This window comes from Acanthopagrus latus, chromosome 18 (genome assembly GCF_904848185.1).
Source record: "Acanthopagrus latus isolate v.2019 chromosome 18, fAcaLat1.1, whole genome shotgun sequence".
Lineage (NCBI taxonomy): Eukaryota > Metazoa > Chordata > Actinopteri > Spariformes > Sparidae > Acanthopagrus > Acanthopagrus latus.
This window is the reverse complement of record NC_051056.1, coordinates 12,047,617-12,072,354: the sequence shown is the minus strand read 5'-3', so window position 1 is coordinate 12,072,354 and position 24,738 is coordinate 12,047,617. Positions and strand designations below refer to the sequence as shown.

Here is a 24,738-nt window from a genome sequence, read left to right as displayed (position 1 = left end):
GTGTTAGATAAGCTATGGCAGTAGCTGTTTTAATAAAGTCAAAGTTTCCGTTTCAGATATGTTTTGCAGAGTGTGTTGCAGCCAATGCCAGTGGGAAAACGCAGGGGTCCTCGACAAGAGCTTTTATTGAAGCTCCTTGCACTACTTATAGGCAAGATGTGCTAAATCCTCTCGTTGGGTCTCTCTACCATCGCACCACCATCAATATAGCAGCAAGCAGAATGCCACATTGTTTTAAATGTAAATATATGTCACTGATTGTGATGAAATATTTGCTATGAAATATCCAATAGTTAGCTTGCACTGTTTTCATGTTTTGGGCTTGTCAATCACTGCAGCACTCGAGCCAGTGACTAATATGGTTGCTGGCTGTGTCGGGCCCCTGTCACACAAAAAAAAAAATTTAAAAAAAAACATGCTTTGCTGCCAATGGGCCACCCTACCCACCTACCACCGGGCTTAGCAAGGGTTCTGGGGCAAACCCTGCACTGGTATTCTTACAGTCAACAAAGGGAGAACTGAGACAGACCACAATCCTTTTGGATCAGATAAATACATTATCATATTGAGACAAGTCATATTAAGTCAGAGTCAGGGGTTCAGTCTAGAATTTGAAAGGGTCAATGCAGGTTATTCATGGCAATGATACGCACCTTAAGATAGTTGAGGTGATAGTCCAGCAGTACTGTAGCATTGGAGATGCTTTCCTTGGTCCCCACAAAAACAAATGGCACCATTCCCTGTGAGGGAGGGATGGACAGAGAAAGAAAGATTAATTATCTTGTCTTGCAGCTGTTCTTTTCTGAAACAATGCATACTAGCAGTAGTAGACAGAAATTCATTACTGGAATAAGGTCAGGTCAGAGATTTGGTGTTTGAAAGTTGAGCCTGTTTCTGTGTACTGGTTGAATAAAATGTTTTGGTTATTGGTTGGGTTGTCAGTTTGACGGAGGTGTTTTATCCTACTGACCTCGTCTGCTGCTGCTGCCGCTGCTGCTGCAACCGCAGGCTTCTTGTCATTCTCAGGCTCAATACGAACTCGCACCACCCCGGACTTGTCGACCACTTCCTGGATTAGTTTGCCGTTTTTGCCAATCACCTTTCCTATAAGAGCAAAATAAAAAATTATCAGTCACATTCTACCAGGACTTTGAAGTTTAATAGTGTGGCTAATTCCTGAATAAATTCCAGTTACCGCATGAAGAATGTCAATGTCTCAGTCGAGTGATTTTCTCACCTACTAAATTCCTGGGAACTTTGATGACGTCTTCAGAGAATTCCAGGAAACTCCTGGCCATGCGTACAGCATCCTGGTCCTGAGACAACAATGAAAAAACATATTCTAACTTCTGTCACTTCACCTCGCTCATGCCTAACTTCAGCATAGACATAAACATAACACGAGGTTAAACCTCTTCACACTGGCAGAGCCACCCTACCTCTCCATATATGTGGAAGGTGCACGTCTCCTCATCCAGATCGATGTTAGTGACTCCAGGGACTTTACGTGCTTGCTGAATGTTGGCACCGTGAGTCCCGATGGCCAGACCCATGAGGTCATCCCGAACCGCAAACTGTTCATGAAACCGCGATGCCAGCTGCCTGGAGCTCTGCAGAAACACAAAAATGAGGAGCAAAAACAAAACACATGAGCAAACACATCATCAGTGGCAAAACAGGGGAGGAAGCGGGAATCAGAGGGAAGTGATCCTTTAATGAAGCTATAATCGTTTTTACTGCAAAATGATCACATTACACACATTCAAGAATGTCAGTTGTCTGTAAATCTCACTGTGCATGCATGTGTGTATTAATATCTACCTCCAGTTGTCTGCTGGCCTCTTCGTTCCTCTGCATGAGAGACAGTTTGGTGCGGAGGCTCCTGAAGTGCATGTCACTCATCATGTTGGCTCTCTTCGTTGTGACCTCATTCACCGACTGAGAGAACAAACGGAGCTTCATTAACACAAAGAATCTGACCTTATGATGTGTAATGAGCTACAAAATGATGTGATACTGTGTCATATTAAACACAGGGTGGCTCAGGCAAATTCGAGAAAAAAGTTGAACGAACCAAAATGACAAGCTGCTTTTTCTCCGAGTCGTAGGTGACGCTGAACGCTCCCACTGCCTTTTTGAAGTCTTTGTGTGCCGACTCCTTGGAGCACCTGTTAACACAGTTATACAAACAATTCATGTCTTATTCATTAATGCCGCCAGATAACTTGTGTACACACAAACCTTCGACTCATCGCAGATTTGTATGAATCTAATGAGGCATTAGTCAGTCATATGCATGTGTAGTCCAATCACAGCCATTTATCAAAGGCCTATAAGAGTTTCTATTCTTACTTTTATAGTTTTACATGATAATAAACACCTTGAAGAATGTGGCTCACACCCTCTTATATTACTGCTGCATATTTCAGTGTTGCAATATACCACTGCTGTTCTATTGCCACTGTACTGCTTATAAACACCCTGACACAGCGTTCCTCGGACAGATGCAGTGTCACATCAGCAGGTTATGTTTTACAGTTGTGACAAGGTACTGATCTGTGAGGGCAACTGTCATCTGGGCTAAAGGCCTTTGTTGAATCCAAGCTTGCAAGCCAACCATGGCTAAAAAAATATCAGCCATTAAACGCCACCACAGCCCAGCGTGTGCTTTCAAACTGAAACGCTCTTAAAATAGACTTAACTTTTTTTTTAGAATAACTTAACTTTTCTGACTCAGGTTTCTTAGCGCCGTCCTGTAGGAATGTATCAAACCAAAAACTTACCCTGATGTGTTTAGTGTCTGTGCATCAAACTCACATCTGCCGTAGATCCTCAGGCACATCCAGTCTGATCTTGATGAAGGTGGTTTTGGTGGCTGGTTTATTCGGATTGACTGGCCGTAGTCGCTCCAGTGTCACTATCTCATTTAACGTAGCGTCACACGCAGCGTACTCTATTACGTAAAACTAGAGATACAGAGAGACGAGCAGAACGTCAGCATGACCCCGATTTAGATATAAGGAATACCTAAATGTGCAAAAAGAAATGTTACTATAACTATGTATCAATAGATGAAATGTACATGACTAACATTTTCAAAAACTAACATGGACAGAGAGGAAGAGAGACATTCAAAAGTTAATATCTGGATCCTGATCCAACAGTCAGACCCTGAACACAGGCAGTAAGCTCACTAGTGCTCATCATCAAAATCAACACCAGCCTCCACGGGAATGACGGGAATGACAGGAATGACTGAGTCTACCTCTCCTTTGACCATGCGAACCTTGGCCAGCCACCACCCACATGGCTCCTTGTCGTTAGCCCTGGAATACACCTGGAAACACACACACACATGGACAAAGTAAATTTCCTGAAGCATTCTTCTAATCACCCAAAGCTGAGATGATAACAATAACGGCATCTGGCACAGAGAATGCAAATACACAAGCTAAATGCTGGATAAAATGTTGTGGGCTCATTTCTTCTTCTGTCCTTTTAAAAAGGACAATACACCCGCGGCACCAGAAAGTTGCCACATAAACATATTAGAATAAATGCTGAATATAAAAATCAGGGAAAAATAAATGAAACAAAGAAAGAAAATGTTTCTAGTTTACAGCTTTATCGCCACAGCTTTTTCCCTTCCCATTTCTTCTTTTCACTTCCTACTAGTGGATGCTCAGCTCTCCTCATAACAGCTCCATGTTTACTTAAATCTGTCGCATGAGGAAGCAACAGCTACTATTTTATATGTGAGAACATATACTTCAAGTGTCCAACACCAGGAATTATTGTGTGAAAATCATTAAAAGTAAATAAAAATGAGCCTTAAGAACTCCTTTTTTCCACACAACTGAACTTTACCGACAACATTTCTTCCCTCGAACAAATTTCTGCAATCTGAACAGTTCTGAAAGTACTGAATGAGCCTCACCTCGACCTCATCGCTCTCATTGATCTCCTTGCAGAAGCCTGTTGGAGGAGGGAAACGCACATCCTGGAAGGAGATCTGACGCTCTGGCTGCCAACTGGGACAGGGGGACACATGTACAAACATAGGCGTCGATGTGACGATCAGAACAAGGTAACGCTTTACGGTTTGTTATATCCTCTGTACTCACTTGTTTTCAAACGCCACATTGACCGATCCTTCGAGAACATCCTTCACATAGGCCTGCGAGAATCACAGAGGTGATAAAAACAAAAAGTTAGAAGAATAAGGGTTTGACATGTGTCTATAAATAGTCAGAACAGCTCTATACTGCCATCAAACATGTGCAAGAGGCATAAATTCTGCTACCCAAGCCCAAGCTGTTAGCAACAACACAAATGGATTCCTTTTTTATGGTGGTTCTGGCTTTGGCCTTGAGTCAGGTTTGGCTCTGTCTCTCTCTGGTTGTACACAGTCTGTGTCCATGTGTGTCAAATACTGTAAGTAGGACATGTAATGCCTTGAAGGAGAAGGGCGAGATAGAGAGGCAAGTCTAAGAGTAGCATTAGCCTGGTGAGCTAACAGTCAGTAACGGATAAACATGAGATTCAATTCAGGGAAAGATTTTCTATTGCAGAACTCCAGACAGATGTTGACTACTTGAACTGTCAGGTGATGGAGAAGTGGGTCTAAGTTTACAAGCTATGACCAACTGGCTTATTTTGAGAAAAAAAAAGGACAAAATGAGTGTTTTGTTTTGATATCATTAGCTAAACCAGTATAAGCAGGTAAGTAAGGTTTAGTATGAGATGCTTAAGTGTTTTTTTAGCGTGATGTTTTTTACTTTACTTTTGCCAACTGTGCAGGAAAACAGAATTTAAGAGGAAATCAATTTGAAAATAAAAAAGAGCAAGAAAAAAACAAACACTAAGTGCCTCATTCATGACATCACATGTCTTCTGCCATTAGTTGCTCGACTTAGTTAATTGTCATCTCCCTGTCACTTTTTAGTTTGGAGCCCATAGCATTTAGCCACATCTGACTTAACTTGTTTCTGTGGGGGAAACAATGTGCAAGCCCTGCCTTCGCTTATTGTAACAGGCTCGACAGCTCTTCTAGTCATTCAAGTCATACACGTTTATGTGAGTGCCTTTTAAAAATCTGACGTCTTCTCATTCCTCATGTGACCAAACAACTCCAAGATCACTCATCACTAAAAGATCACATATAGCAATAGTAGCATAAAAGTCGAATGAAATGAGCCTTAAAAACTGCTTTCAGATTTAAATCTTAAAAAGCAACGGTACAAACATCTGATGAAGCTGCTCTAACCTCCAGCCTACTTGGCTCCATCACACCCTGCACATGAGCAGTGCCAAATTTACCACCTCTAGGATTAGCATCCCGGACCGGGGCGTCAAAGTCCGCTTCCTCACCAAGTGAATTACTGTACAACACCAGTGTGGCTGACTGAGAGTTGCCTCTCTGTCTGCATCGAACGGAAAGTGTGCAAGGCGGGCAACTAAATTACTAAATGACAGTGGTCCCAGCTAAAGTCACTGATCAAATCTCATTAGACAACAGATAATCAGTCTATGCTGTTTATTACAACATGTACTATAGCCCAAACAATTTTCAAGCTCATGATGATGACTATTTCTTTTTACCAACAAAGCCTTCAGTGTTTGTGTGGTACCACATAAGCATTTTTCAGAAAGCAGCACAAGTTGAGTAGTTGGCAAAGTCTCCCCATGTTCTTTTCTCAATCATCTTGCAGAGCTCTTAAACTTATCATCAAATCGGCTACTTAAGAATTTGATCTGATTACATGTCAAATAGTAAAACAGTGTTCAAACCGTATGCCCCATTGCCCATTTAGCGTATAGGAAGTAATATGTTGGGTCAGCACCACACCCAACTATGTTCAATTCGGGAATTTACTTTAGTTCAATGCTCAATTTCTTTACACGGACCAAATGACTTTGCGGGGCATTAAACACAGCATGAGAGTGTGTGCAGGACACGGCTACAATAGGAGGGCAGAGCAGGTGTGCAGAGCAGTCTGCAGGACAACTCCTTCATTCATTCATTCCATTCATATTACTCGCATTAGTTTGGCAGCAACACAACTCCAACTTCTGCAAACTCTTAAAGCAGTAACAATTCATCCAGAGGCTATAACGGGTGACTCATCTTTACTGATCAAAATACAAATCTTCAGCCATCAGTGATCATCTGAATTGCTTTATTCCATTTGTCTTTCCTGCTCTGCTTGTTTATCCTGTTCATTTATTCAATCCTCCTTGGAACAAGTCAGTCCCCCAAAAAACTCGAAACATGAGAACTCCAACAGTCACACTTTGGTCTAATGAGTACTTTCACTTTGGATACCTCAGAATATACTATTCCAAATGATTACTTTAGATTAATTAACATTCTAATGCAGCATCTTACCTTGTACTTTTTTCTTTTATAATGGTGCTGCTAATGTTACTAAGAAAAACGACTTCTTCCACAACTGATGAACACTTACCACAAGATCAACACCTGCTTATTAACACCAGGCCGAGGATCTTTGGACAAGACTCTCAGATCATTACTTGTGAAACACAGCCTCCTGCCAAGCCCCTCAAAGTCCTGTTCCCTCCAAACCTTACTTGTTGCCTCTTTTCTTCAGAGTAACCCCACAAGTCTGCTGCGTTAATGAATAAAAACTACCTGTTCGTTTGGCGAAACCAAATAACACCCTAGCCGCTTGTCCTAAATGAAGTTAGTCCATTCCACGTCTGCATTTTGACACCTGTGCCTCTGCTGCCGACCCTCTGCCCATCACTTTCTGGATAACGTGAGATCACAAGCACGTCAACATGACCGATACTACCAACCGAACAAGTGAATTGTTTTAGCACCGCCACTAACACCAGTGACTAACACGTTGAGCTAACAGCACTGATGTTGGAGCAGCAGCTTAGCGTCACCTTTGTTTACAGATTCGCAGCCTCCACGTCCCGGTGGAGGCTGGACAGAAGCACTGAGGCCCCGAGATACGAGTAGGTATCTCTGGCTAATGTCAGTTTGAAGAGAGAATTCCATGTCAGATGGGCTCACGTCCGTGCATGGCGTGGCCACCGAAGCGATAAAGCTCAATAAAAGCCTTTAACTTACCTTATAAAAGGCGCCACTCGTCCCCCTCACTTCCACGACTAGTTCATCCATGACGCAAATTACTACAGCTCGCTAGCTAGCTAACTACCGTTAGCGATGTGAGTAGCTAGCTAGCTAGCTGGCTAGCCTGACGCTAGCCAAGGCAGAGCTTGCTATCGCTGGCTTCGCCTGCTAGCCAAAGTAGCCTGTCAGACGGATGCGAGAAGAGGCCGCGGTAACTGTGTGTGACCGTAGAGTTGCTCCCCGCTCTGCACCGTCTATAAATCTTGCGTTAGTTTCCTTGCAGATATGCAGTTCCGGATATATGATAAATCAAAGGCGAGTGATGTAGCGGGCTAGGTTAGCTTGTACTAGCTAGTTATGTTAATGATGTGTGATTAGTGGTGGAGCAGCTACTGCTGGTTGCATCGCTTCCATGTGACGTCCCCGCTTTTCTTCCTCTGCTGAAATTCGAGGCTGGTTCCACTCATCTGAGCCTATTGCTGCTCTCCACAGGTAACACATAGGAATGTCTTTTTCACACAGCAGGACGCTACATCTGAATAAAAAATGACCGTCGTCTTTGTCCTTAAATGAACCGCACACTGTTCACCAACATAAAGCAAAACCTATAATATTATTCTGATACTACAGTCCAGACATTCCCACGGACAGAGGAGAAACGGCATCGCTATCTTAAAAGTAATCTCTTCATATTTAACATATTTCACCCCAAAATAAATGCAAGTAATTCAGAGTATTAGGTAAATATTTTTATTTTTTTATTTTATTTATTATTATTATTATTTTTTTTTTTATTTATTTTTTTTTTTTTTTACAGATAATTGTCTTAAATTCACCTCCTGTCACTGGGGAAAAAATGGTACCAAGGCCCCAAAAGAGTTTCAGAATCCAGGACAGCCTCCATTTTGTGTCCTTAAGATAATCAGTTAGTGTTATTTCTCTCACAGGCCTCAGGGATACGTGAAAAGATAGCCTATCTACCTATATGACTTATCAGTAAGGGCCATTAGAGCTATTCTTCTGTGTGGAGCCCGTGTTCAAATACAAATTTTAAAAATATATTTCTGTGATATTTTGAATTTCCAACTCAGATTTGCCTACCTTTCATTACATTTTTTATTTATTTGTTATACAGGCTAGATTTTTTATATTAAAACTGCTGTTTAAGAACACTTTCTCTTTCCAATCAGATGTCTGTCTATCTTTATAGCTCACATGCTGACCTATGTCATCTCAAAAAAAGTCTAGCCTCTCTGGTAAATGTGAAATATGTGATAAGTTTTGTTTCAAACATTTAGAAGACCAACTAACACAATCACCAGAATGTGAAGGCATAACAACTCTGACATTATGTCTTGTGTTCATAGATTTATATGACGAACTAGGTACCAGATGGAAAGATGGCGCCCGGGTTGCTGCGTGGCTAACTGAGCTAACTGGCTAACATTAGCTACGGCTGTGGAGCAGAACACCATGTAGCTGCGTTGAGTTGCAGGTGTAGTTACCAGTATTTGTTGTTGGCATGAATTCAACTTATCAACAGAACAGAATTCTTACATATTGCACAATTAACACAACAACATTTATAACATACCTTTGAACCCAACAATTTTAATGAGTAACCATGTTTTCTAAGATGTCATGGTGCTTGTTCTGGAGGTTTTTGTCGCTTAAAGACACCTAGAATTCATGCTCGAAACTAATAGGAGACAGCATATTAACAGAGTGATCGCTAACCATTGCTTACTTAAACTGCTATTAGCCAGTTGTTAGCAGTGCTGCCAGTGGTCAAGACTGTGGGTTCAGAGCATCAGGGAACATTGGTGTTTACACCGCTAGCACAGGAGTCATGGGCCTATCCTAGGATGCTAGCGAGTTGGTTAGCTTGCTAACTTCAGCAGATATCTCTACAGCACAACACACAGTCGTCAGAACTGTTGAAATTCTGTTGAAAATTGTCATTATGCTTTGAACGTTTCAACTTGAATTCTTTAATATTGTCCCTTAAACCATTTGAACCCTCTGTCACTGGTGGACCCAGAGAGTTGGTAAGAAGGAGCCACTGCAGCCCTATGATTCGGTGAAAGGCATGTCTTTTGTCTTACCTCCCTGATCTTCTCACACTCCCAACATTCAGCGCTCATCTGCTACATCCATTAATAGACACATGATCTGCTTGTTTTCTAGCCAAAGGCATGGAACAGCCACAAGCCACAAGTGTGTAGACAGAAGGTGGAGACAGACAGACAGACAGACTGATGCAGAAACTGAGATATGGAGGCAGTGATGGAGACAGAAATTCAGAGTATTAGGAGTCATTGAAGCAATGACAATGAGATATGAGACAGGCATTGGGGGACTTAAAGGGATAAACCATACAAGGATAAGGACAGAAATAGAATAAGAGGGCAGCAGAAACAGGGTGACACGTGAAGGGTGAAATAAGATCCAGGTCAGAGAGAAAGAGAGCAAGAGAAGGAAAAAACAGACATGAAATGTGAAGTCCTGTGTGTGGGAGGGAAACGTACTCTGACAGTAAACCTCAGTCATGGCCAAAACAGACATGTTACTGAAATCTTCATCACGTTAATGCTTCGGGGGCACGTAAAACATTCAGATTCAAAAGTCCCTGAGCTGGTCTCCAAAAAAAAAAAAAGTGGATCTGAGCCAAGTGAAGCTTCTTCAGCAGTTTTTATCAGAAGTCCCTTTGAGATTGTAACAACCACAATGTTACATATGAAACATTATAATAGTAGACAATCGGGTACAGTCCAAAACAATAATAACAAAAACTCACAGCCAAAGAACATTGTCATCTCAGATTCAACAACTAAATGATGACAACATCATAAAATCAAGTAATACCACTTAAGGCTTTTGTTAAAGGAGTAACTTGGTATTTTGACTTTTAATCTGATTTTTTTTTTTTTTTATTTGTATTGACCAGGTAGAAATTTATTTGCTTTCAGGGTGAGCGCTCCTCATGTTCAAGTTACTGTGTATGTTTGGTGTCAAAACTGGTAAAGAAGAACAACCATATAGGTGAAAAATGAAAGCAACTAATTACGACTCTTGTTTACTTTTGTTGTTAGGCTGCAACCTCTAGAGGCTGTAGTAATTATTACAGCTTAAAAGGAGGAGGTGAGAAGACGTATAAGGAGTGAAAAGTCCATACGGGGAGGAGCACGGATTAAACAAGCACAAGACTTTCATTCAGGAGACCGCTGTTCATGTCCACTGTGAAACCAGAAGTCAATGTAGTGAAGTTAAGTCACGTACTTAACGTAACATAAGTTACTTAGGTAAAGTAGATAGGTTTGTAACCAAAGTTACACAAGTAACATAGTGATTTGCACCCATAATGTCTTCCTAACCCGGTTGTTTTCTTGGCTAAATTTAGATTAAGGCTACTAGCACTCCCTGAAAGTAAGGTATATAACCATTATTCTCTCATTTGAAGAAACCCCCGTCATGTGTTGTTTGTTATTTGATTCATCTGCCAATTACGTTCTCAATTATTCATTAAACATCAAAAATGTGAAATAAGCCAATCACAAAGTCACGTTTTCTCCAACCAACAATCCAAATTACGAAGACATTCGGATGGTTAACTTTCATATCAAGAAAAGAAACTAAGCAACTTTTCACATTTGAGAAGCTTGAACCAGAGGATTTTTTTTGGCATATTTGCTTGAAATTCACTTTTTTAATTGATTATCAAAAGAAAATGATTTGATTGACTAATTATTTCAGCTCCAGTACCCCGTGTGACTCATTAAATGACTGTGCCCTGACCCGTACCCTGAACTGATCTGCTGCACCAAATGTATGTGATATTTATTTCGATTCCACACCCAAAAACCTGACTATTTGCTGATATAAAAATACCAGACCAAAATTTCAAAATGTCAAGGCATCCCTTTAAGAGCAAACATCGGTTATTAAAAAATCACAAACTGACAGCAAAAAGGAGTAAACTATTTTAACAAAACATGTATATGTATGTACATGGAAAAATAAAGGCAAGCAAAACTCACTGTACATTGGTATTTCTCAAGTTCTAGACCTGAATAGAAGACAAATTACTTATGATTTCAAATGTTTGAATAAACTTTTAATAACTTAAATACCTTCCTCATTCTTGTCCAATCATTTGAAACCAAGTCAGTTGTTATTTTATTCAGATCTAGTGAGTTTATGAAGGAAATGCAGGCACAACATGTTTTTTTTTTTTTTTCTTTTTAGGCCAGTACAGTCGTCTCACATGTATTACTGCGACTAAATTAGCCAGGTTATGCTAACCTAAACAGAGCCATAGATGTTTGTTAACAGATAGAAAGTTGTAGAGTGTACCCCTCCAGTCAGACTTGACAACCCTAAAGAGAATAAGCAGTTTAGGAAAATGGAGGACAGGATGTTATCCCAGTTTTTGTGTGTTCTTCTGCCCAGCTTTTTACAAACCCATGGCTCTGGGTTGAATGTCACAGATTTGCCTGTGCATGTAGCTCCCCCTGGTATTTTGCAGTAACATTATTTCTATTCACCCTTAACGGCTGCTTGATCCTGCTGATAGAAGACGAACAGAGGAGAATTTCAGAATAAAAAATCCCTAAAACCTGATACAGCTCAGACAGTAGCTCTATGGATATCACTCGGATGCACACAGTGTTTAAATTGCTCAATGAGAAGAATTAATTAGGTCACCAGACTTTCAGTTTAGAGGGAACACCGGTCTAAATTGCTCACTGATCTGATTTTTTTTTTTTTTTTTTGCATATGGCATCCAAATGTATTTATAGCATTGCTCAAAAGTAGGCTACAGTGTTAAAGGGACAGCTCACACCAATCAAAAATGCATATTTTCCCAACAGTCTGGATTGTTTTGGTGTGAACTGAGAAGATTTGGAAACATCAGCTTTAGAGATGTCTGCTGTCTCTCGAATATAATGGAATCGGATGGCACTCAGCTTGTGGTACTCAAAATCAACATTAATGGCTGTTTCCAGAAATCATGTCTCAGTTACAGAGATAATCCAAAAACCTTGTGAGTTAAACTTGTCAATGATATCAATGCACAGAAGAAAATGTGCATTTACGTACTGACGAGAGGCTTGTGACAGTGCTGGATGGGAACATTGATGGTGTCCTCATCAGCTCAGCTGTAATGTTAGCCAGCATAGTTAGCTAGCCTCTCTTAAATGAAACTTCACACAAAAAGGACTGTGAATTATCTTAAGTAGTATCATGTTATCTGTATGAAGACATAACTGTCAAAGGTCCAGTATGTAAGAAAAATCGTAAAAATAAATGATGACATCTATGTATTGTGTTGCAGAAATAAACTCAAGTTAACTTGCTAGCCAGCTAGCCTCTCCCCTTCCCGGTCCAAAGATCCTGGTCACCTGGTGCTCCAAGCTCCCAGTCCAGACCACATTAGGTGCACTTTAGTCCAAACTGACTAGCTAATAGCAGCAACAGTTAGCGGCTACAGTAAGCAGCAGTCAGCGGTTACTCTAGTGTTATGCTGCTCCCTGCTTGTGTTGGGTATTGTCTGTTTTGAGGCCAATTCTAACATATGGCACCTTTAGGTTTTGCAAATGTATTTTTAATGTAGCACCACAGGGAGTGCCACCTCGTTCCATTATTTTGTCAAGAAGGCAGACATGGCTACAGCCGATATCTACAAAATCTGGCCACACCAAAACAATCTACAGTTACAGGTAACAAGAATTATATGAATTTTGGAAATACATACACTCACTGCCAATGATTTTACTTTAAATGAATCAAAGAAAACGATGACTTCAAAATTACCAGGTAAAGTACATTAATCATTTTAAGCTTGTACAACTCACACTTAGCAGTCTACGTTACTTGGTATAATGAGGTAACCAGTTTTCTGACTTTTCTCAAAGTAAAGTCAACTTTTAAAATGTACAGTGTAGGGTAAGCAACATGGTGAGTATGTCTAACTGACTGCATCACAGTGAGGCTTACAGCCTAACGCCTCATTAAAAAGACTCCATAGCTCCAACACTGAGTAATGCACAGTAAGTTCTTCCCACAACCCATCTGGGAGCTGTCTTAATGTAAAGCACACTGCTTCTCAGTGCACAGTAAATAATGAATATGGCTTTCTACAGCGTTTCATGCAGCCTATACCACCCATGGCTCGGATACTCCTGGACTCACTCCTTTATACACACAACACAGCAGACTTAAGTCCACTCACAGCATACATCCAGGCTCAGGCTGTGCAGCAGTGTCAATATCTCCATTACATCTACTGGGGCTACAGTTTTCTTACATCTTCCCTGCCCTCTCTGAGACTGGAGGCAGTGATATTGATGTGGAGAGCACATCATCTAAGACAAGACTGAACGCCCTCATTACAGAATGTAAGCTTGCTGTGGTCGACTGGCTATCTCGAAGATCGGATGTTTCTGCATTTGTGCACAAAGGGGAAAGCTGGATAAGCCACTTTGCCAACAGTTAAGCGTGGAGGGGGATTTGTTTACATCAGGGTTAGATGAGAAAAGGAGCTTTCTCCCTCTCTCCTCCTTCTTTATAGGAGGTTGCATTACTCCTGCATCAGGGTAAGAGGATCTTACAGCCTCTGATCGATACATGACATGCTGCCGAACAACCTCTACGGCCCGTTTTCAGGAATCTTTCTCATCGAGGTTTTCCTACATAGGTCCTGGAAGCTCACCTGGAAGCTCCTTTTTTTGGCTCCCTATTTTACCAACACCAATGTTTTCTTTTGTCATCTTTCCCGTGTATTCATCATCTCACAGTGGTTTTCAGTGAACTGTCAGATTAACCTATATTGACATCAGATATATTGAGGCTTTGAGACAAAAAAAAAGTCTCATTCGTCCTCTGAAATAGTTGATATTTCCATTTAAGAGGCGGCCAGAGTGTTCAGTTGGTTGCAGACACAAAATGATGTCAACTGTTTGAAATACTCGAGAATGAGGCAACTTTTTAAGGCAACAGATTAAACATTTGAAAATGCTGCTTTCAGCTGGAATGAAAATAAATAAGGACAAAGCAGCAAAAAGAAGGATTGTGATTTAAGAGTTTCAAACACATTGCCTCAGAATGTTTGCCTTTGTTTGCATTTTCTGGTTTAGAAAATAACAGGCTTGCATCAAGTTAGTTGCGAATCCCCAGATGACTCCTATATTAATATTGTTGTGTTTGCCTGGGCACAGTGAAAGTGTATTTACCCGGTGTCTGTCTATGTTTGAATACATGGAGGAATTTCTACACTACACCGTAGTCTAAAAGGCAACATCGTCCTATTTCTGAATTGTTAATAAATGCTTCCTTCGTTCTCTCCGTCTTCACTGTCCACTCTCCTCCCAGTTCTCATCCTCAACAACAAGAGTATTGATGATGTTTCGGTCCCTCGCTTTCAGCATCCTCCTCTTCCCCCAAGCACACTGCTCTTAGTGTCAGCCTCAACCCCCAACTTCTCCTCCTAAACCAGAAAAAGTTGCACTTAATTTAAAAGACCCTTGTCGCAGCCTCACTCTCCCATCATCCCTCTCCTCCTCTTCCACAACATGTACAGTCACTCTTCTCTCTTCCCCTCCATTATGCCTCCCACTCCTCCTTTTCCTCAACAAGGACAATTACTCTTTGTTTCAGTCTCTTGTGTGAGTCTGACCCTCCCGTCCTCTCTCTCCACGTCTCTGTAGAGCAGGGATTTCTGGGCCTTCAGGCGGCAGGCCAGCGACATGAAGATGGAGTCGACATTCTGGCTCTCCCTCGGGTCCTTGGCCGACGTCTCAAACAGCAGCATGTTGTGGGAGTCAGCGAACTTCAGCGCCATGTTGGAGGGCACCTGAGAAAGCATACATTCTAATTAAACCTGGAAAGCTAAATAAAGGTTGAGACTGCTGTGCTGAGATCTCACACTCACCTGTATTTGGTCCACGAGGTCACACTTGTTTCCCACCAGGACTCGAGGCACTGATGCTGAGACCCGATGGCCATTACACTCCTGGAACACAACAGATGACAGATTTATAAGTTTTATGAACTACGGCCATGTTCACATGATATGTGACCAAAAATATGAGTAGCTCAGTAGAAAAAACAAACCCCCAGCCTCCAAGGTGTAATTTGTAATTTGTAACCAGTCTCACTTGGCAAAAATAACTGCTGCTACCAAAATGGCTGCCTAGCCACATTTCCAACAGCTCAATTTAAATATAAGCCAGCACTAAGGCTCATAGAATCTATTCAACCAATGGAAAATGAGTTAATATCAAGCCAGCACACCACTGTGTGTTGTGATCACGTGGCAGAAAGACTGACAGGTTGAGCACCGGGGGTAATCAACTTGGAGGTGAAGTCCATGAAGGCCTCTAAATCATAAAAGTCCCATTCTTTCCATTCTGCTCACATGGCATACATTTGGCATTAGTCACACTTAATTTTACTTTTACAACACACTTTTTACAACAACACTCTTGTTAAACTACCTTGGCAACTAATAACTTGCACTTGGTGTCACAGTGTATAGGATCGAGTGGCATCTAGCAGTGGAGTAACAGATTGAACTGATGACCACCAAAAAAAAAAAAAAAAGCAGCAAATGGCCCTCCTCAGAGCCGGTGTTCGGTGTGTCCCTTCTGGGCTACTGTAGGAACATGGCTGTGCAACATGGCAGACTCTGGGGAACTGCTTTTAAATCTTTGTTTCTGGTGATTATACACAAATGAAAAGGCTGGATAATGCTGAGGTCATTTGCATTACATGGAAGGCGAACATGTTAGCTACAGCTACATGTTAGCTTGTGACTCAACTGGATGCTAACAGAACTACATCAGATTTATAAATCTATAATGTAATGTCACTTACTTATGTTGAAACCTCGACTATTACTACTTAATAGTAGTAACTACTTCCACACTTAGTAGTAATTTTATAACTAAAGTAGAGTAGTTGAGGTAACAGTAGTGATAGTGGAGCTTGTAACAGTAGAGTAGTGGCAGTATTTAAACATACTCTGGAAGGATTTTTCCTACACACACTACGACATAAACCACCTTGAATAATTCATTTCCTAAGTGATCAGTTGGGGCTTTGTTGGCCTACTCACAGCAGTTGTTAGAATCACTGAAGCATTAGCATTCAGAGACGCAAACCTCACTTTGTGATGGCAACATCACAGTGTCAACTCACAGCTAAGAAGTAGTTCCTGGGGAAGAACCATTGTGGACTCTGGAAACTGGTGCTGATGATGCTCATGGTGCCAAATCACCACATTTAGCACCACATTAAGAAAGAGCATTCATTTGACCCTGTGTCGAGCCAGTTACCAACCTCTATCCACGTCTGTAGGTTGCGGAAGGAAGTCATCTTGGTGACGTCATACACAAAGACCACCGCATGGACATTGCGGTAGTAGTGCTCCACCATGGATTTACGAAATCGTTCCTGGCCTGCTGTGTCCCATACCTGCACCTGTGGAGATGGACGAGATGAGACTGTATTTCAATCTGACTGACGGGAAGTTAAGACAGGGTACAAGTTTGAAGGCTGTTGGTGGTTTTCAGAACATCCTGGCTGGTCAAAGCAGCAAACAGAGTGACAAAATAGCTTCTTATCTATACATGTTTTATTAATCTCATTTAATTAGAAACAATTAGAGCTATGAATGTGTCTACACTGACTTGTCCAAGCTGATAAGGCCTGACAAGAACCAGAACACAGCGGTGCACCACATCAACAGGAAAGAGTGCCAGGATCTTCCTGACTACAGGGCCTCTGGAGAGCACTCCTCTGTAACACGATGGCCTCAGGCAGGTACTCTGTGCTTTATACAGCATTTGATGTATGGCAAAATCTCATGCCCAACTGCAGGATTTAAACCAGATGATACACAGTATTTTTATCCATTGCCACAGTGTGTGCAGGTTATATAGGAAAGTTTATCAAATTTTTGGGGCGTTACTCATTGTTCTAGCCCACGATGTCTGATCTGACCACATTTTGTTCTCAAATTTTAAAGGAAAGTGTGTGTGCTGTCAGACAACACAACAACTCACAAGCCAATTCATCTAGCTTAATATACCGGTGTCTGCTTCCAGTGCTTTTTGCCACAATAATACACTTGTCTGGATTATACTTCCAGATTTAGCCTTAATCCTCAACCGGTGCACCTGAGCAGCATGTGGAACTACCCTGCATCACTGTCACTTCCTGGCACACTCATTTCATAATTATCTCCACTGGGTTTAAGCCTCAGGTGGATCAGGCTTTTGGCCGTGAGCGTGACTTTGTGCACGGCTAATCTCATATACTCCTGGACCCATCAGTCTGATATTTTTTAGCACATGTCTGAATGTTCAATGGCCTGTTTAGTTGCAGCAATTCACACGTATTTTAATTGACTGTTGTTTTGTAATCTGTTTGTTTCTCTGCTTTCTTTCATCTCACATGTACATATTTTATTATGGAAAAAGGCCATCTTTATAAATGATAAAGAGCATTTCACATTGTTGCCCCACTTTCATTCCACTACTCTAAAGCATACACACTAGACACAGCCTGCCCTGCACTTCCTGTTCCCCCAGGAAACACGTGGTGGACATCTGGACTGTACTGTACTCTTCTGGCTGCAGCAGTTGATGGTGCAGATTTAACCAAAGGGACGCAGAGGAAGAAAGCTTGATTTACCACCTCTGCACAACAGAAACTACTGATATTGATTTCATCTAAAAATAAAATTCAGTCATGTCAGAATGCAGAGTAAAAGTGTCAGCTGGCTGAATGTGTCCGCTGCCTCTGTGAGCTTAGCACTTTGTATATCAACATGGACGCCTCCCAACGCTCAGCCCAGGCCGCCAGAGAAAAAGGACTAGTAAATAACCTGCTATTACCATTTGAAAGGAAAAGGCGAGGTCTTAGCATCAGGCTGAATGCTGCATTTTATGCTGCTCAGAACATCAAAGCTCGGTCTTGGTGTTGAAAACTGGCTGTCTAATAATTCATCAGCAAGCTGAGCACAAAACTGGTCTCACAAAAAAAAGATATATAGGCATTCTTTATACACCTCTCATCTCTCTCTCTCATTTAAAACAATGTCCTATTTTGTCAAGAGGCAATTTAAATCCATCTGTATTATGTTTGGTATTTTTGAACAACTTCAAATTGTGCTTTTCAAAACCAGCCTAAAAGCTAAGAAATAAAAGAAAAAAGAGTCAGACCAAAATAATTCAGTCACTGTCCTTAGTTTTAGTTCAGCTGATTTCCTGTTTTATGCTTAAAGTTAACCCTCGTGTTTTACTAACCACTTCCGGTCTTTGTCTTTTTTCCCCACTGTTTTTCTGCCTGTATCTTTGTTTAATTTGTTCATTAGCCCTTGTGTATTTAGGTCTGCATTGGTTTCACCGTTTCCATTCTGTGTCTCTTCTGTACCTTTGCCTGTTCCCCAGTCCTATTGTGTTCCCTGTGTTCCCCCATTGTTTTATGTTGAACAGATATCAGCTCATCACTTGAAGCTGGATTTTTTGTTGTACAACCTGCCTGCTTCTGTGTCTGAGTTTGGTTCCCATTTTGATGAACTGTGGACAGAATTCTGGCTGTCAACTGCTGTCACGCAAACCTAAGAATCATGACCATTATTTTGACACCTTACTCTGCACATCTATACTTAGGCCACTGCTATTTGTAGTCCTCCACAGCTTATAACATTTGTTGTTGCCAATCTGTGTGGTACATTTATTGACCTGCCAGAGAGCTAGAGAGGAAAAGGAGTCACTCAGCGGGATCTGTGTAGTTAATTGGTCTTTACTTACCTGGATTTATATCATATGTTAATCCTGTGAGTGTGAGTGACATTTAGACTCATAATCTTTTTTTAAAGCCATATTGCACCACTAGAGAGGCAATGAAATCACCACCCAGATGACACCCATAAACACACAAGATTTGAGCTCCCTGTCTTGGAGCAAACGACCCGGAGTCTGCCTGATTTGAAACACTTCTCTGCTCGTAAGCCCTCAGGGCTCACAATACAACCACCAGTGTCAGCCAGTCAAAATATATGACATGAGATAATACAAAATCCATGCTTCATCCTCAGATGTGTCACATCTCTAAATACAAGCAGTATTCCAGGTTTTCTTTCAAGTCTAGTTTGTGTGTTCATCACATTCTACTGTGAGTTTTGAACGGGTTAACAAAGACCCTCTGAAATACTGCTAGACATGGTCATTTTGTCTTGAGGATGGTGCTCAAGGCAAACCTCTAGGATGATTAAGGAGGATGATTACTAATTACAGGACATATTATCCTGTGGGGCATAAATACGACATTTCATGACAAACTGTCCATTAGCTGCTGATAATACTTCCGTATAGGTTGAAACTGTGTCCTGATGGAGGCCCTGCATGAAAGGTCATACGGTCAAGCAAACCATCAGGGATCATCCTCTGGGGACCATAAATATCTACAGCTGCAGTGAATGAATGACCAGTAGTCATCAAGATGTGTTTTCCCCCGGACAGAAAGGATAGAAGACCAATCTGTATGTTTGGTCATACTTAAAGCATAATTATCATGTTGACATAATTCATACATTTAGAAAAAATCATGTGTATGGAGGAAGAAGGATAAAAGACTGCACTGACAACAGGTACAGCATCTGAGTTAATTACTTGAAAAGGCTTAATCTAGAAAATAAAGCCTACTTATTGCCTCATCTTGATGTTTTCTACAAACATCATGGACATGACCATACAAGCTTTGAAGGCAGCAAAAAAGTATAAAAGAACTGTGGAGATCCAAATTCCAGAAATGTTGGGACAACATGTGAAATGTAATTACAAACTGAATGCATTCATTTGCAAATACTTTTCCACTTTTTTTAATTGAGTGCAGTACAAAGACACGTTGGGGTGCGGGCAAGGCAATCTAATCCCCCAATCTGCTGTTAAGGTGAATAATAGAGATTCTGATTTGAAAGTCCTCTGAGTTCTGCTTCAGAAAAGCCCATAACCTCAGCCGTGCAATATACCAACAGGGTAATGTGGCTAACTAGATGGTTACACTGATGCACCAAATTACTTTTACAGGGGTTTTCGTTGGGTGACATCCTGTAAAAAATGCAACATGACACATGGCTAGGCTTTTTCATGTGTGGCTATAGTCAACAGGGCACTTCAGAACTGGGGAAAATGTATCACAATAGTGATAATGGATCATAATTGCAATTAAATATATCTCAATATTATTTTTTAAAATACATAGTGTTTGTATACAGGATACTTCTGCCTGGGCTCAGGAACACATTGTCAGTAAACACAGTTTGTCACTCTATCTACAAATGCCAGTTAAGATTCTACCATCTACCCAAAGTAACAGCCATTTATTAACAACATACAGAAATGCTGTCGGGTTCTCTAAACCCGAGCTAATCTGAGATGGACTGACAAAGAGATAGAGTGCGCTGTGGTCTGACGAGTCCACAATGTAAATTATTTTTAGACATTATTGACATGGTGTCCTCCGGGCTAAAGAGGAAATGGACTGTCCACACTGTTACCCGAGCAAAGTAAAAGCCAGCACCTACGATGGTGTGGAGGTGTGTTAGTGCAGCATTAATGTTAAAAGGTACACACAGGTTTTGCGACATACAGTGACAAGTCACATTCTGCAGGTATTAACATCACTGCACACAGCATCCCAGCTTTTATATAATCGGGGTTATATTAGATTGTAGGATTATTTACATTAATTAGATTGAACACATGAACAAACGGACAATGACACTTCCTCACACTGCTCATCGTACTGCGTGAGTGTGTTCTGAAGAGTATTTCAATGATTCATGTTCTCTGACCTGATAGTTGCAGTGCACAGTATGTTTGTGAGTCAGCATTAGGGGGCATCTGGAGGTTGCAGACAGGCTGGTCTACTGAGAGGTGGGGGGAACCTACACACATATGTGTAAGTGTGATATAGAGGTTGCACACACACCTACTGGCTGAGCGAGGAGGGGGAAGTTATGAACGTTAGACGACAGAGTCAGAAATCTGACTAAACATTCAGTCACTGATTGTCTAATTCACTGAGCAAAGATGTGTGTAAATGTTGTACTGCTGTACTGAAATTCATTTTGCTACATCTGCCAGCATGCATCATTACTAAGGATGTTGGAAGTCGTTAAATTTTAATGGAGCGAGTACCAGGACACCCTCACACTTCTACGGCCCACATTTCTACTGCTTGAGTAGAAATCAGTAGTGACTCGTGAAGTGTGACAAAGTGTATTCAAACAGAAGATGGCTGACTTAATTATGGTTTGAAATAGGGGAAATATCAGCAAACATTTATACAGTGGCAAGACCTTTTTATTTTAGTTCTAAAAATAAATGAAAGATGCTAAAGCTGGATGGAGACCATAAAAGTCTCCTGGAATCAGCTGCAACAATTGATTATTTTCACTCCTGACTTAGCCCATGATCTTTTTAATTAGATTAGTCCCAAAAATGGCTAAAAATAGTCAACACTGTCTTTTAAATGCTTGCTTTTGTTTTTGTTGTCTTTCTAATGACATTTTTTTAAAATCCAACTATTTATGTCTATGTTTGTTTTTATTGTCTTTTCAATGCAATTTTATAACAAAGGCATTTCTATGTCTCTAAAACCACGTTGGGACTGTCCTTGTGTCTGAATGGCACTATACAAATAAACCATGGCTTTAAATTGCAGTTGCTGTCCGACCAGTTGTCTAAAACCGAACGATATTCAGCATACCATCATATAAAACAAAGAAAAGAAAAAAAACTAGACCAAGAAAATCAACTCAAAAATTTCAGATTCACTGTTTCTTAGAATAGTTGCAAATTAATCTTCTGTTGATGACCTGATCGATTTTAGTTTACCAGGAATGAGAATATTTACAGTTCCAGGGGTCTGTAACTTAAATCTAATGGGTTTTCCAGGAAACACATGATTAAATACAGGTTGTGAGGTTTGCCTGTTCTTTAAGATTAAGAAATCACTAAATACTAAAACATCTATTGTCCAACTTTGTAAGAACGTAAGAATATATTCTTTTCTCCAAAATTATGTCTCCCAAAACATCTATTTGACTGAATAGATGAGCTTCATTGTCATGTTTTCTTCCTCTGGGCTACAAGGACACGCAAAGCCTTTGTTGTCAACATATACCGACTGTCTCCAACATCAGAATCCCAACAAATATCCCCGATTAATAAAAAATAAAAAATAAAATGAGAGAATGGGCCCAGTGTGATCCACTGGCAGACTTTGAGCTGCAGCCGATCAACAAAAAGAGAGGAGGAGGAGGAGGAGGAGGAGGGAGTGAGTAAACACCACCACTCCACATCCAGCCCCTCCGTCGTCTTTACCTTGATGGTCTCCCCCTCTATCTCCACCGCCTTCTCCCTGAAATCCACGCCGATGGTGGCCTCGGTCTTGTCGGGGAAGCTCCCCCCGGTGAAGCGGAAGGTTAGGCAGGTCTTCCCCACGTTGGAGTCCCCGATGACGATGATCTTGAAGATCCGCGTCTGGATGCTCAGTTCCAGGGAGGAGGTGCTCAGGTCCACGGAGGACGTGAGGCTCGGGGCGGCATCGTTGCTGCTGCTGGCTCGGCTCCGGCTCACCCGCTGTAGATCCATGGAGGATGTCAGGATGGTGACATTGTCGTCCGCTCGGTTCCGTCGTGGAACTCCTCTCCCGCCTCCTGCTCCTCCGCCGCCGCCACTGCCCGGAGCTCGGGTCTCCTCCTCCGGGGAATCGTTGGTCATTATGCCGGAGGAGGCGATGCGCAAATCGGTGTGCGTGAGTGAAGAGGAGAGGGGGTGGACGGACGGATTGATGAGTGAAGGGAGGGGAGAGGAGAAGGAGGAGGAGGGAGGGAGGAGGAGACCAGGGATGAGACAATACCGACGGGGCTCTGCTTCAGCTGCTGTCTGTGGCCTTAAAGGGAGAAGCATTGTAAACACAGGACATCAGTTTATTTACAAGATGTATTGTTTATTTTAATACAAAGGCATAAGAAGACGTCTACTGCAAGAAGATCATGTAAAATCATTTTCAGTCTTTATTCATGAGAGTGATGCTGTCAGCAGTTAATTTGGTGATATTAGTCATCAACTTTTGTGACTGATGGCATTTTATAAAAAGCAATGTTTAGCTTTGACCCCTTGTCATATTCAAGATGTTAATGCGTTCCAATAAAGAAAAAATCTGTCATCTGAATATTTGTTCCACTGTTTGCTACTTATAGCAACATTATAATGATACTGGATGATTAAAATACATCATAAAGAACAGTGAGTCACACAAAATAACCCTAACCCTACACAACGATTATTGTTTTATCTTTACAGTGTTAATGTAATTATTCAATGTTAAATGCAGTAAAACAAGTTTTGAGTACCACAGTGTAAGTTGCAAAGTACAAAGTCTTCGTCTCATTAGCAGAATGTACTATAAGATAAAATTTCTCCATTTACCACGTGCAGATGTATCAGTTGTAGACTAAAGTTCCTGACTGAAGTGATAAAATCACCGTCAACACTCTGACTCCAGACACATGCAAAAGACGTACTGGTAGTAAAAACAACCTGATTGTAGCCAGCAGAAGGTTTTAGCAGAGAGAGAAACTGAAACAGTGTCTCTCACACTACCTGGTCATGTGACTGGATCTGCTGGTAATACTATCACATTCCATTAACTAACATGGCCGTAATGAAAAGGATTTTGTATGTCTCTAGACCTGATTAGTCTTAAAGGTACAAAAAATAACAAAAAAATATAATCATGTCAACAGGAAATGACCTAATGTTGGTTCTAATATAGTCACAGCTGAGGCGTGATATGTCATTGTCCATTCTTATTTATGCAGACCAAGTAGGTATTGATGCAGAATCAATAGCACCTCAGCTGGCTACAGAGAGGGAGTCTGTGTATAAGCTAACCAGAACAAGAGGGTACCAGGTGGTGGTAGATGAAAGGCCATGGGGTTAACTTGACTTCTTACTATTCAGCCAGAGGGGAATGTGGATGTCTGTATCAAATCACAATTTCGAGTTTTCTAGACCCGAAAATAAAACTATTAACCTTGTGAGTGAGATAATGACCAACGCCATTAGAATTTGTCCTCTGGGGGCCATGACCAATGGGAATCTATCCAATAATTGTTACATTTTACATTTAGCAGACGCTTTTGTCCACAGTGACCTACAATAATTCATTCATAAACTGATGGTGGTGGCTGCCATACAAGGTGCCGACCAGCACTTTGAGAGTCAGTATCTTGCCCAAGGACACTTTGTCATGCAGACCAGGGGAATCGAACCAGCAACCCCTGAGCCATGGCTGCTTGTTGAGATATGGATGACAGTGATGGTTCAACCAACTGAATTACCATCCCCAGAGCCACCCTGCTAGCGTGCCTAAAAATAACAAAAAACAAAATGCTAGAAATTGAATCAGCGTCACTCACCGTGTGAACTGGAGCTGTGCAATGTGCCGTCATACATTTGAGCCACTTTGCTTCCATTTTGACTCAGTGGCAGAAAAAAACTACTCTATACGCACATACACTTGCACACATACAGAATGCACATGCACACACACACTCC

At 41.2% G+C, this 24,738-nt stretch overlaps 2 protein-coding genes and 1 long non-coding RNA gene across 5 annotated transcripts in view; 1 reads left to right on the top strand and 2 right to left on the bottom strand.

The window, feature by feature from the left end:
- Positions 1-7,530, bottom strand: part of fmr1 (FMRP translational regulator 1) — a 16,150-nt gene extending 8,620 nt beyond the window's left edge. The window contains exons 1-11 of the mRNA XM_037076271.1: positions 7,100-7,530; positions 4,125-4,177; positions 3,938-4,031; positions 3,266-3,337; positions 2,818-2,966; positions 2,075-2,168; positions 1,822-1,938; positions 1,440-1,610; positions 1,238-1,316; positions 971-1,104; positions 654-740 (exon numbers count right to left, since the gene is read on the bottom strand). Coding sequence (XP_036932166.1) covers positions 654-740; positions 971-1,104; positions 1,238-1,316; positions 1,440-1,610; positions 1,822-1,938; positions 2,075-2,168; positions 2,818-2,966; positions 3,266-3,337; positions 3,938-4,031; positions 4,125-4,177; positions 7,100-7,150 — 1,101 coding nt within the window. The 5' untranslated portion in view covers positions 7,151-7,530. The remainder of the gene's footprint in view (positions 1-653; positions 741-970; positions 1,105-1,237; positions 1,317-1,439; positions 1,611-1,821; positions 1,939-2,074; positions 2,169-2,817; positions 2,967-3,265; positions 3,338-3,937; positions 4,032-4,124; positions 4,178-7,099) is intronic.
- Positions 7,457-15,025, top strand: LOC119007014. Of its 2 annotated transcripts, XR_005070977.1 has the most exons (3): positions 7,459-7,594; positions 8,470-8,597; positions 14,809-15,025. It is a non-coding gene; the product is annotated as an uncharacterized LOC119007014 (long non-coding RNA). The 2 variants fall into 2 exon arrangements; XR_005070978.1 differs by lacking the exon at positions 8,470-8,597 and having other exon boundaries at positions 7,457-7,594.
- On the bottom strand, positions 9,775-24,738 carry rab33a (RAB33A, member RAS oncogene family). 2 transcript variants are annotated; one of them, XM_037076274.1, is made up of 5 exons: positions 24,600-24,738; positions 22,498-23,068; positions 16,442-16,582; positions 15,033-15,113; positions 9,775-14,954 (listed from the first exon to the last, which is right to left on the bottom strand). In XM_037076274.1, the coding sequence occupies exons 2-5, from the start codon at positions 22,894-22,896 to the stop codon at positions 14,730-14,732; spliced, it is 846 nt and encodes a 281-aa protein (XP_036932169.1). In that variant the 5' UTR covers positions 22,897-23,068; positions 24,600-24,738; the 3' UTR covers positions 9,775-14,729. The 2 variants fall into 2 exon arrangements, with proteins under 2 accessions (XP_036932169.1, XP_036932168.1); XM_037076273.1 differs by lacking the exon at positions 24,600-24,738 and having other exon boundaries at positions 22,498-23,293.

Coding starts and splice junctions, on each gene's coding strand:
- rab33a (XM_037076273.1), bottom strand. CDS start 23,085: ATGCTTCTCCCTTTAAGGCCACAGACAGCAGCTGAAGCAGAGCCCCGT. Junction 15,114..16,441: donor ACCTACAGACGTGGATAGAG/GTTGGTAACTGG, acceptor GTTGTGTTCCAG/GAGTGTAATGGCCATCGGGT. Junction 14,955..15,032: donor ACCTCGTGGACCAAATACAG/GTGAGTGTGAGA, acceptor ATGCTTTCTCAG/GTGCCCTCCAACATGGCGCT.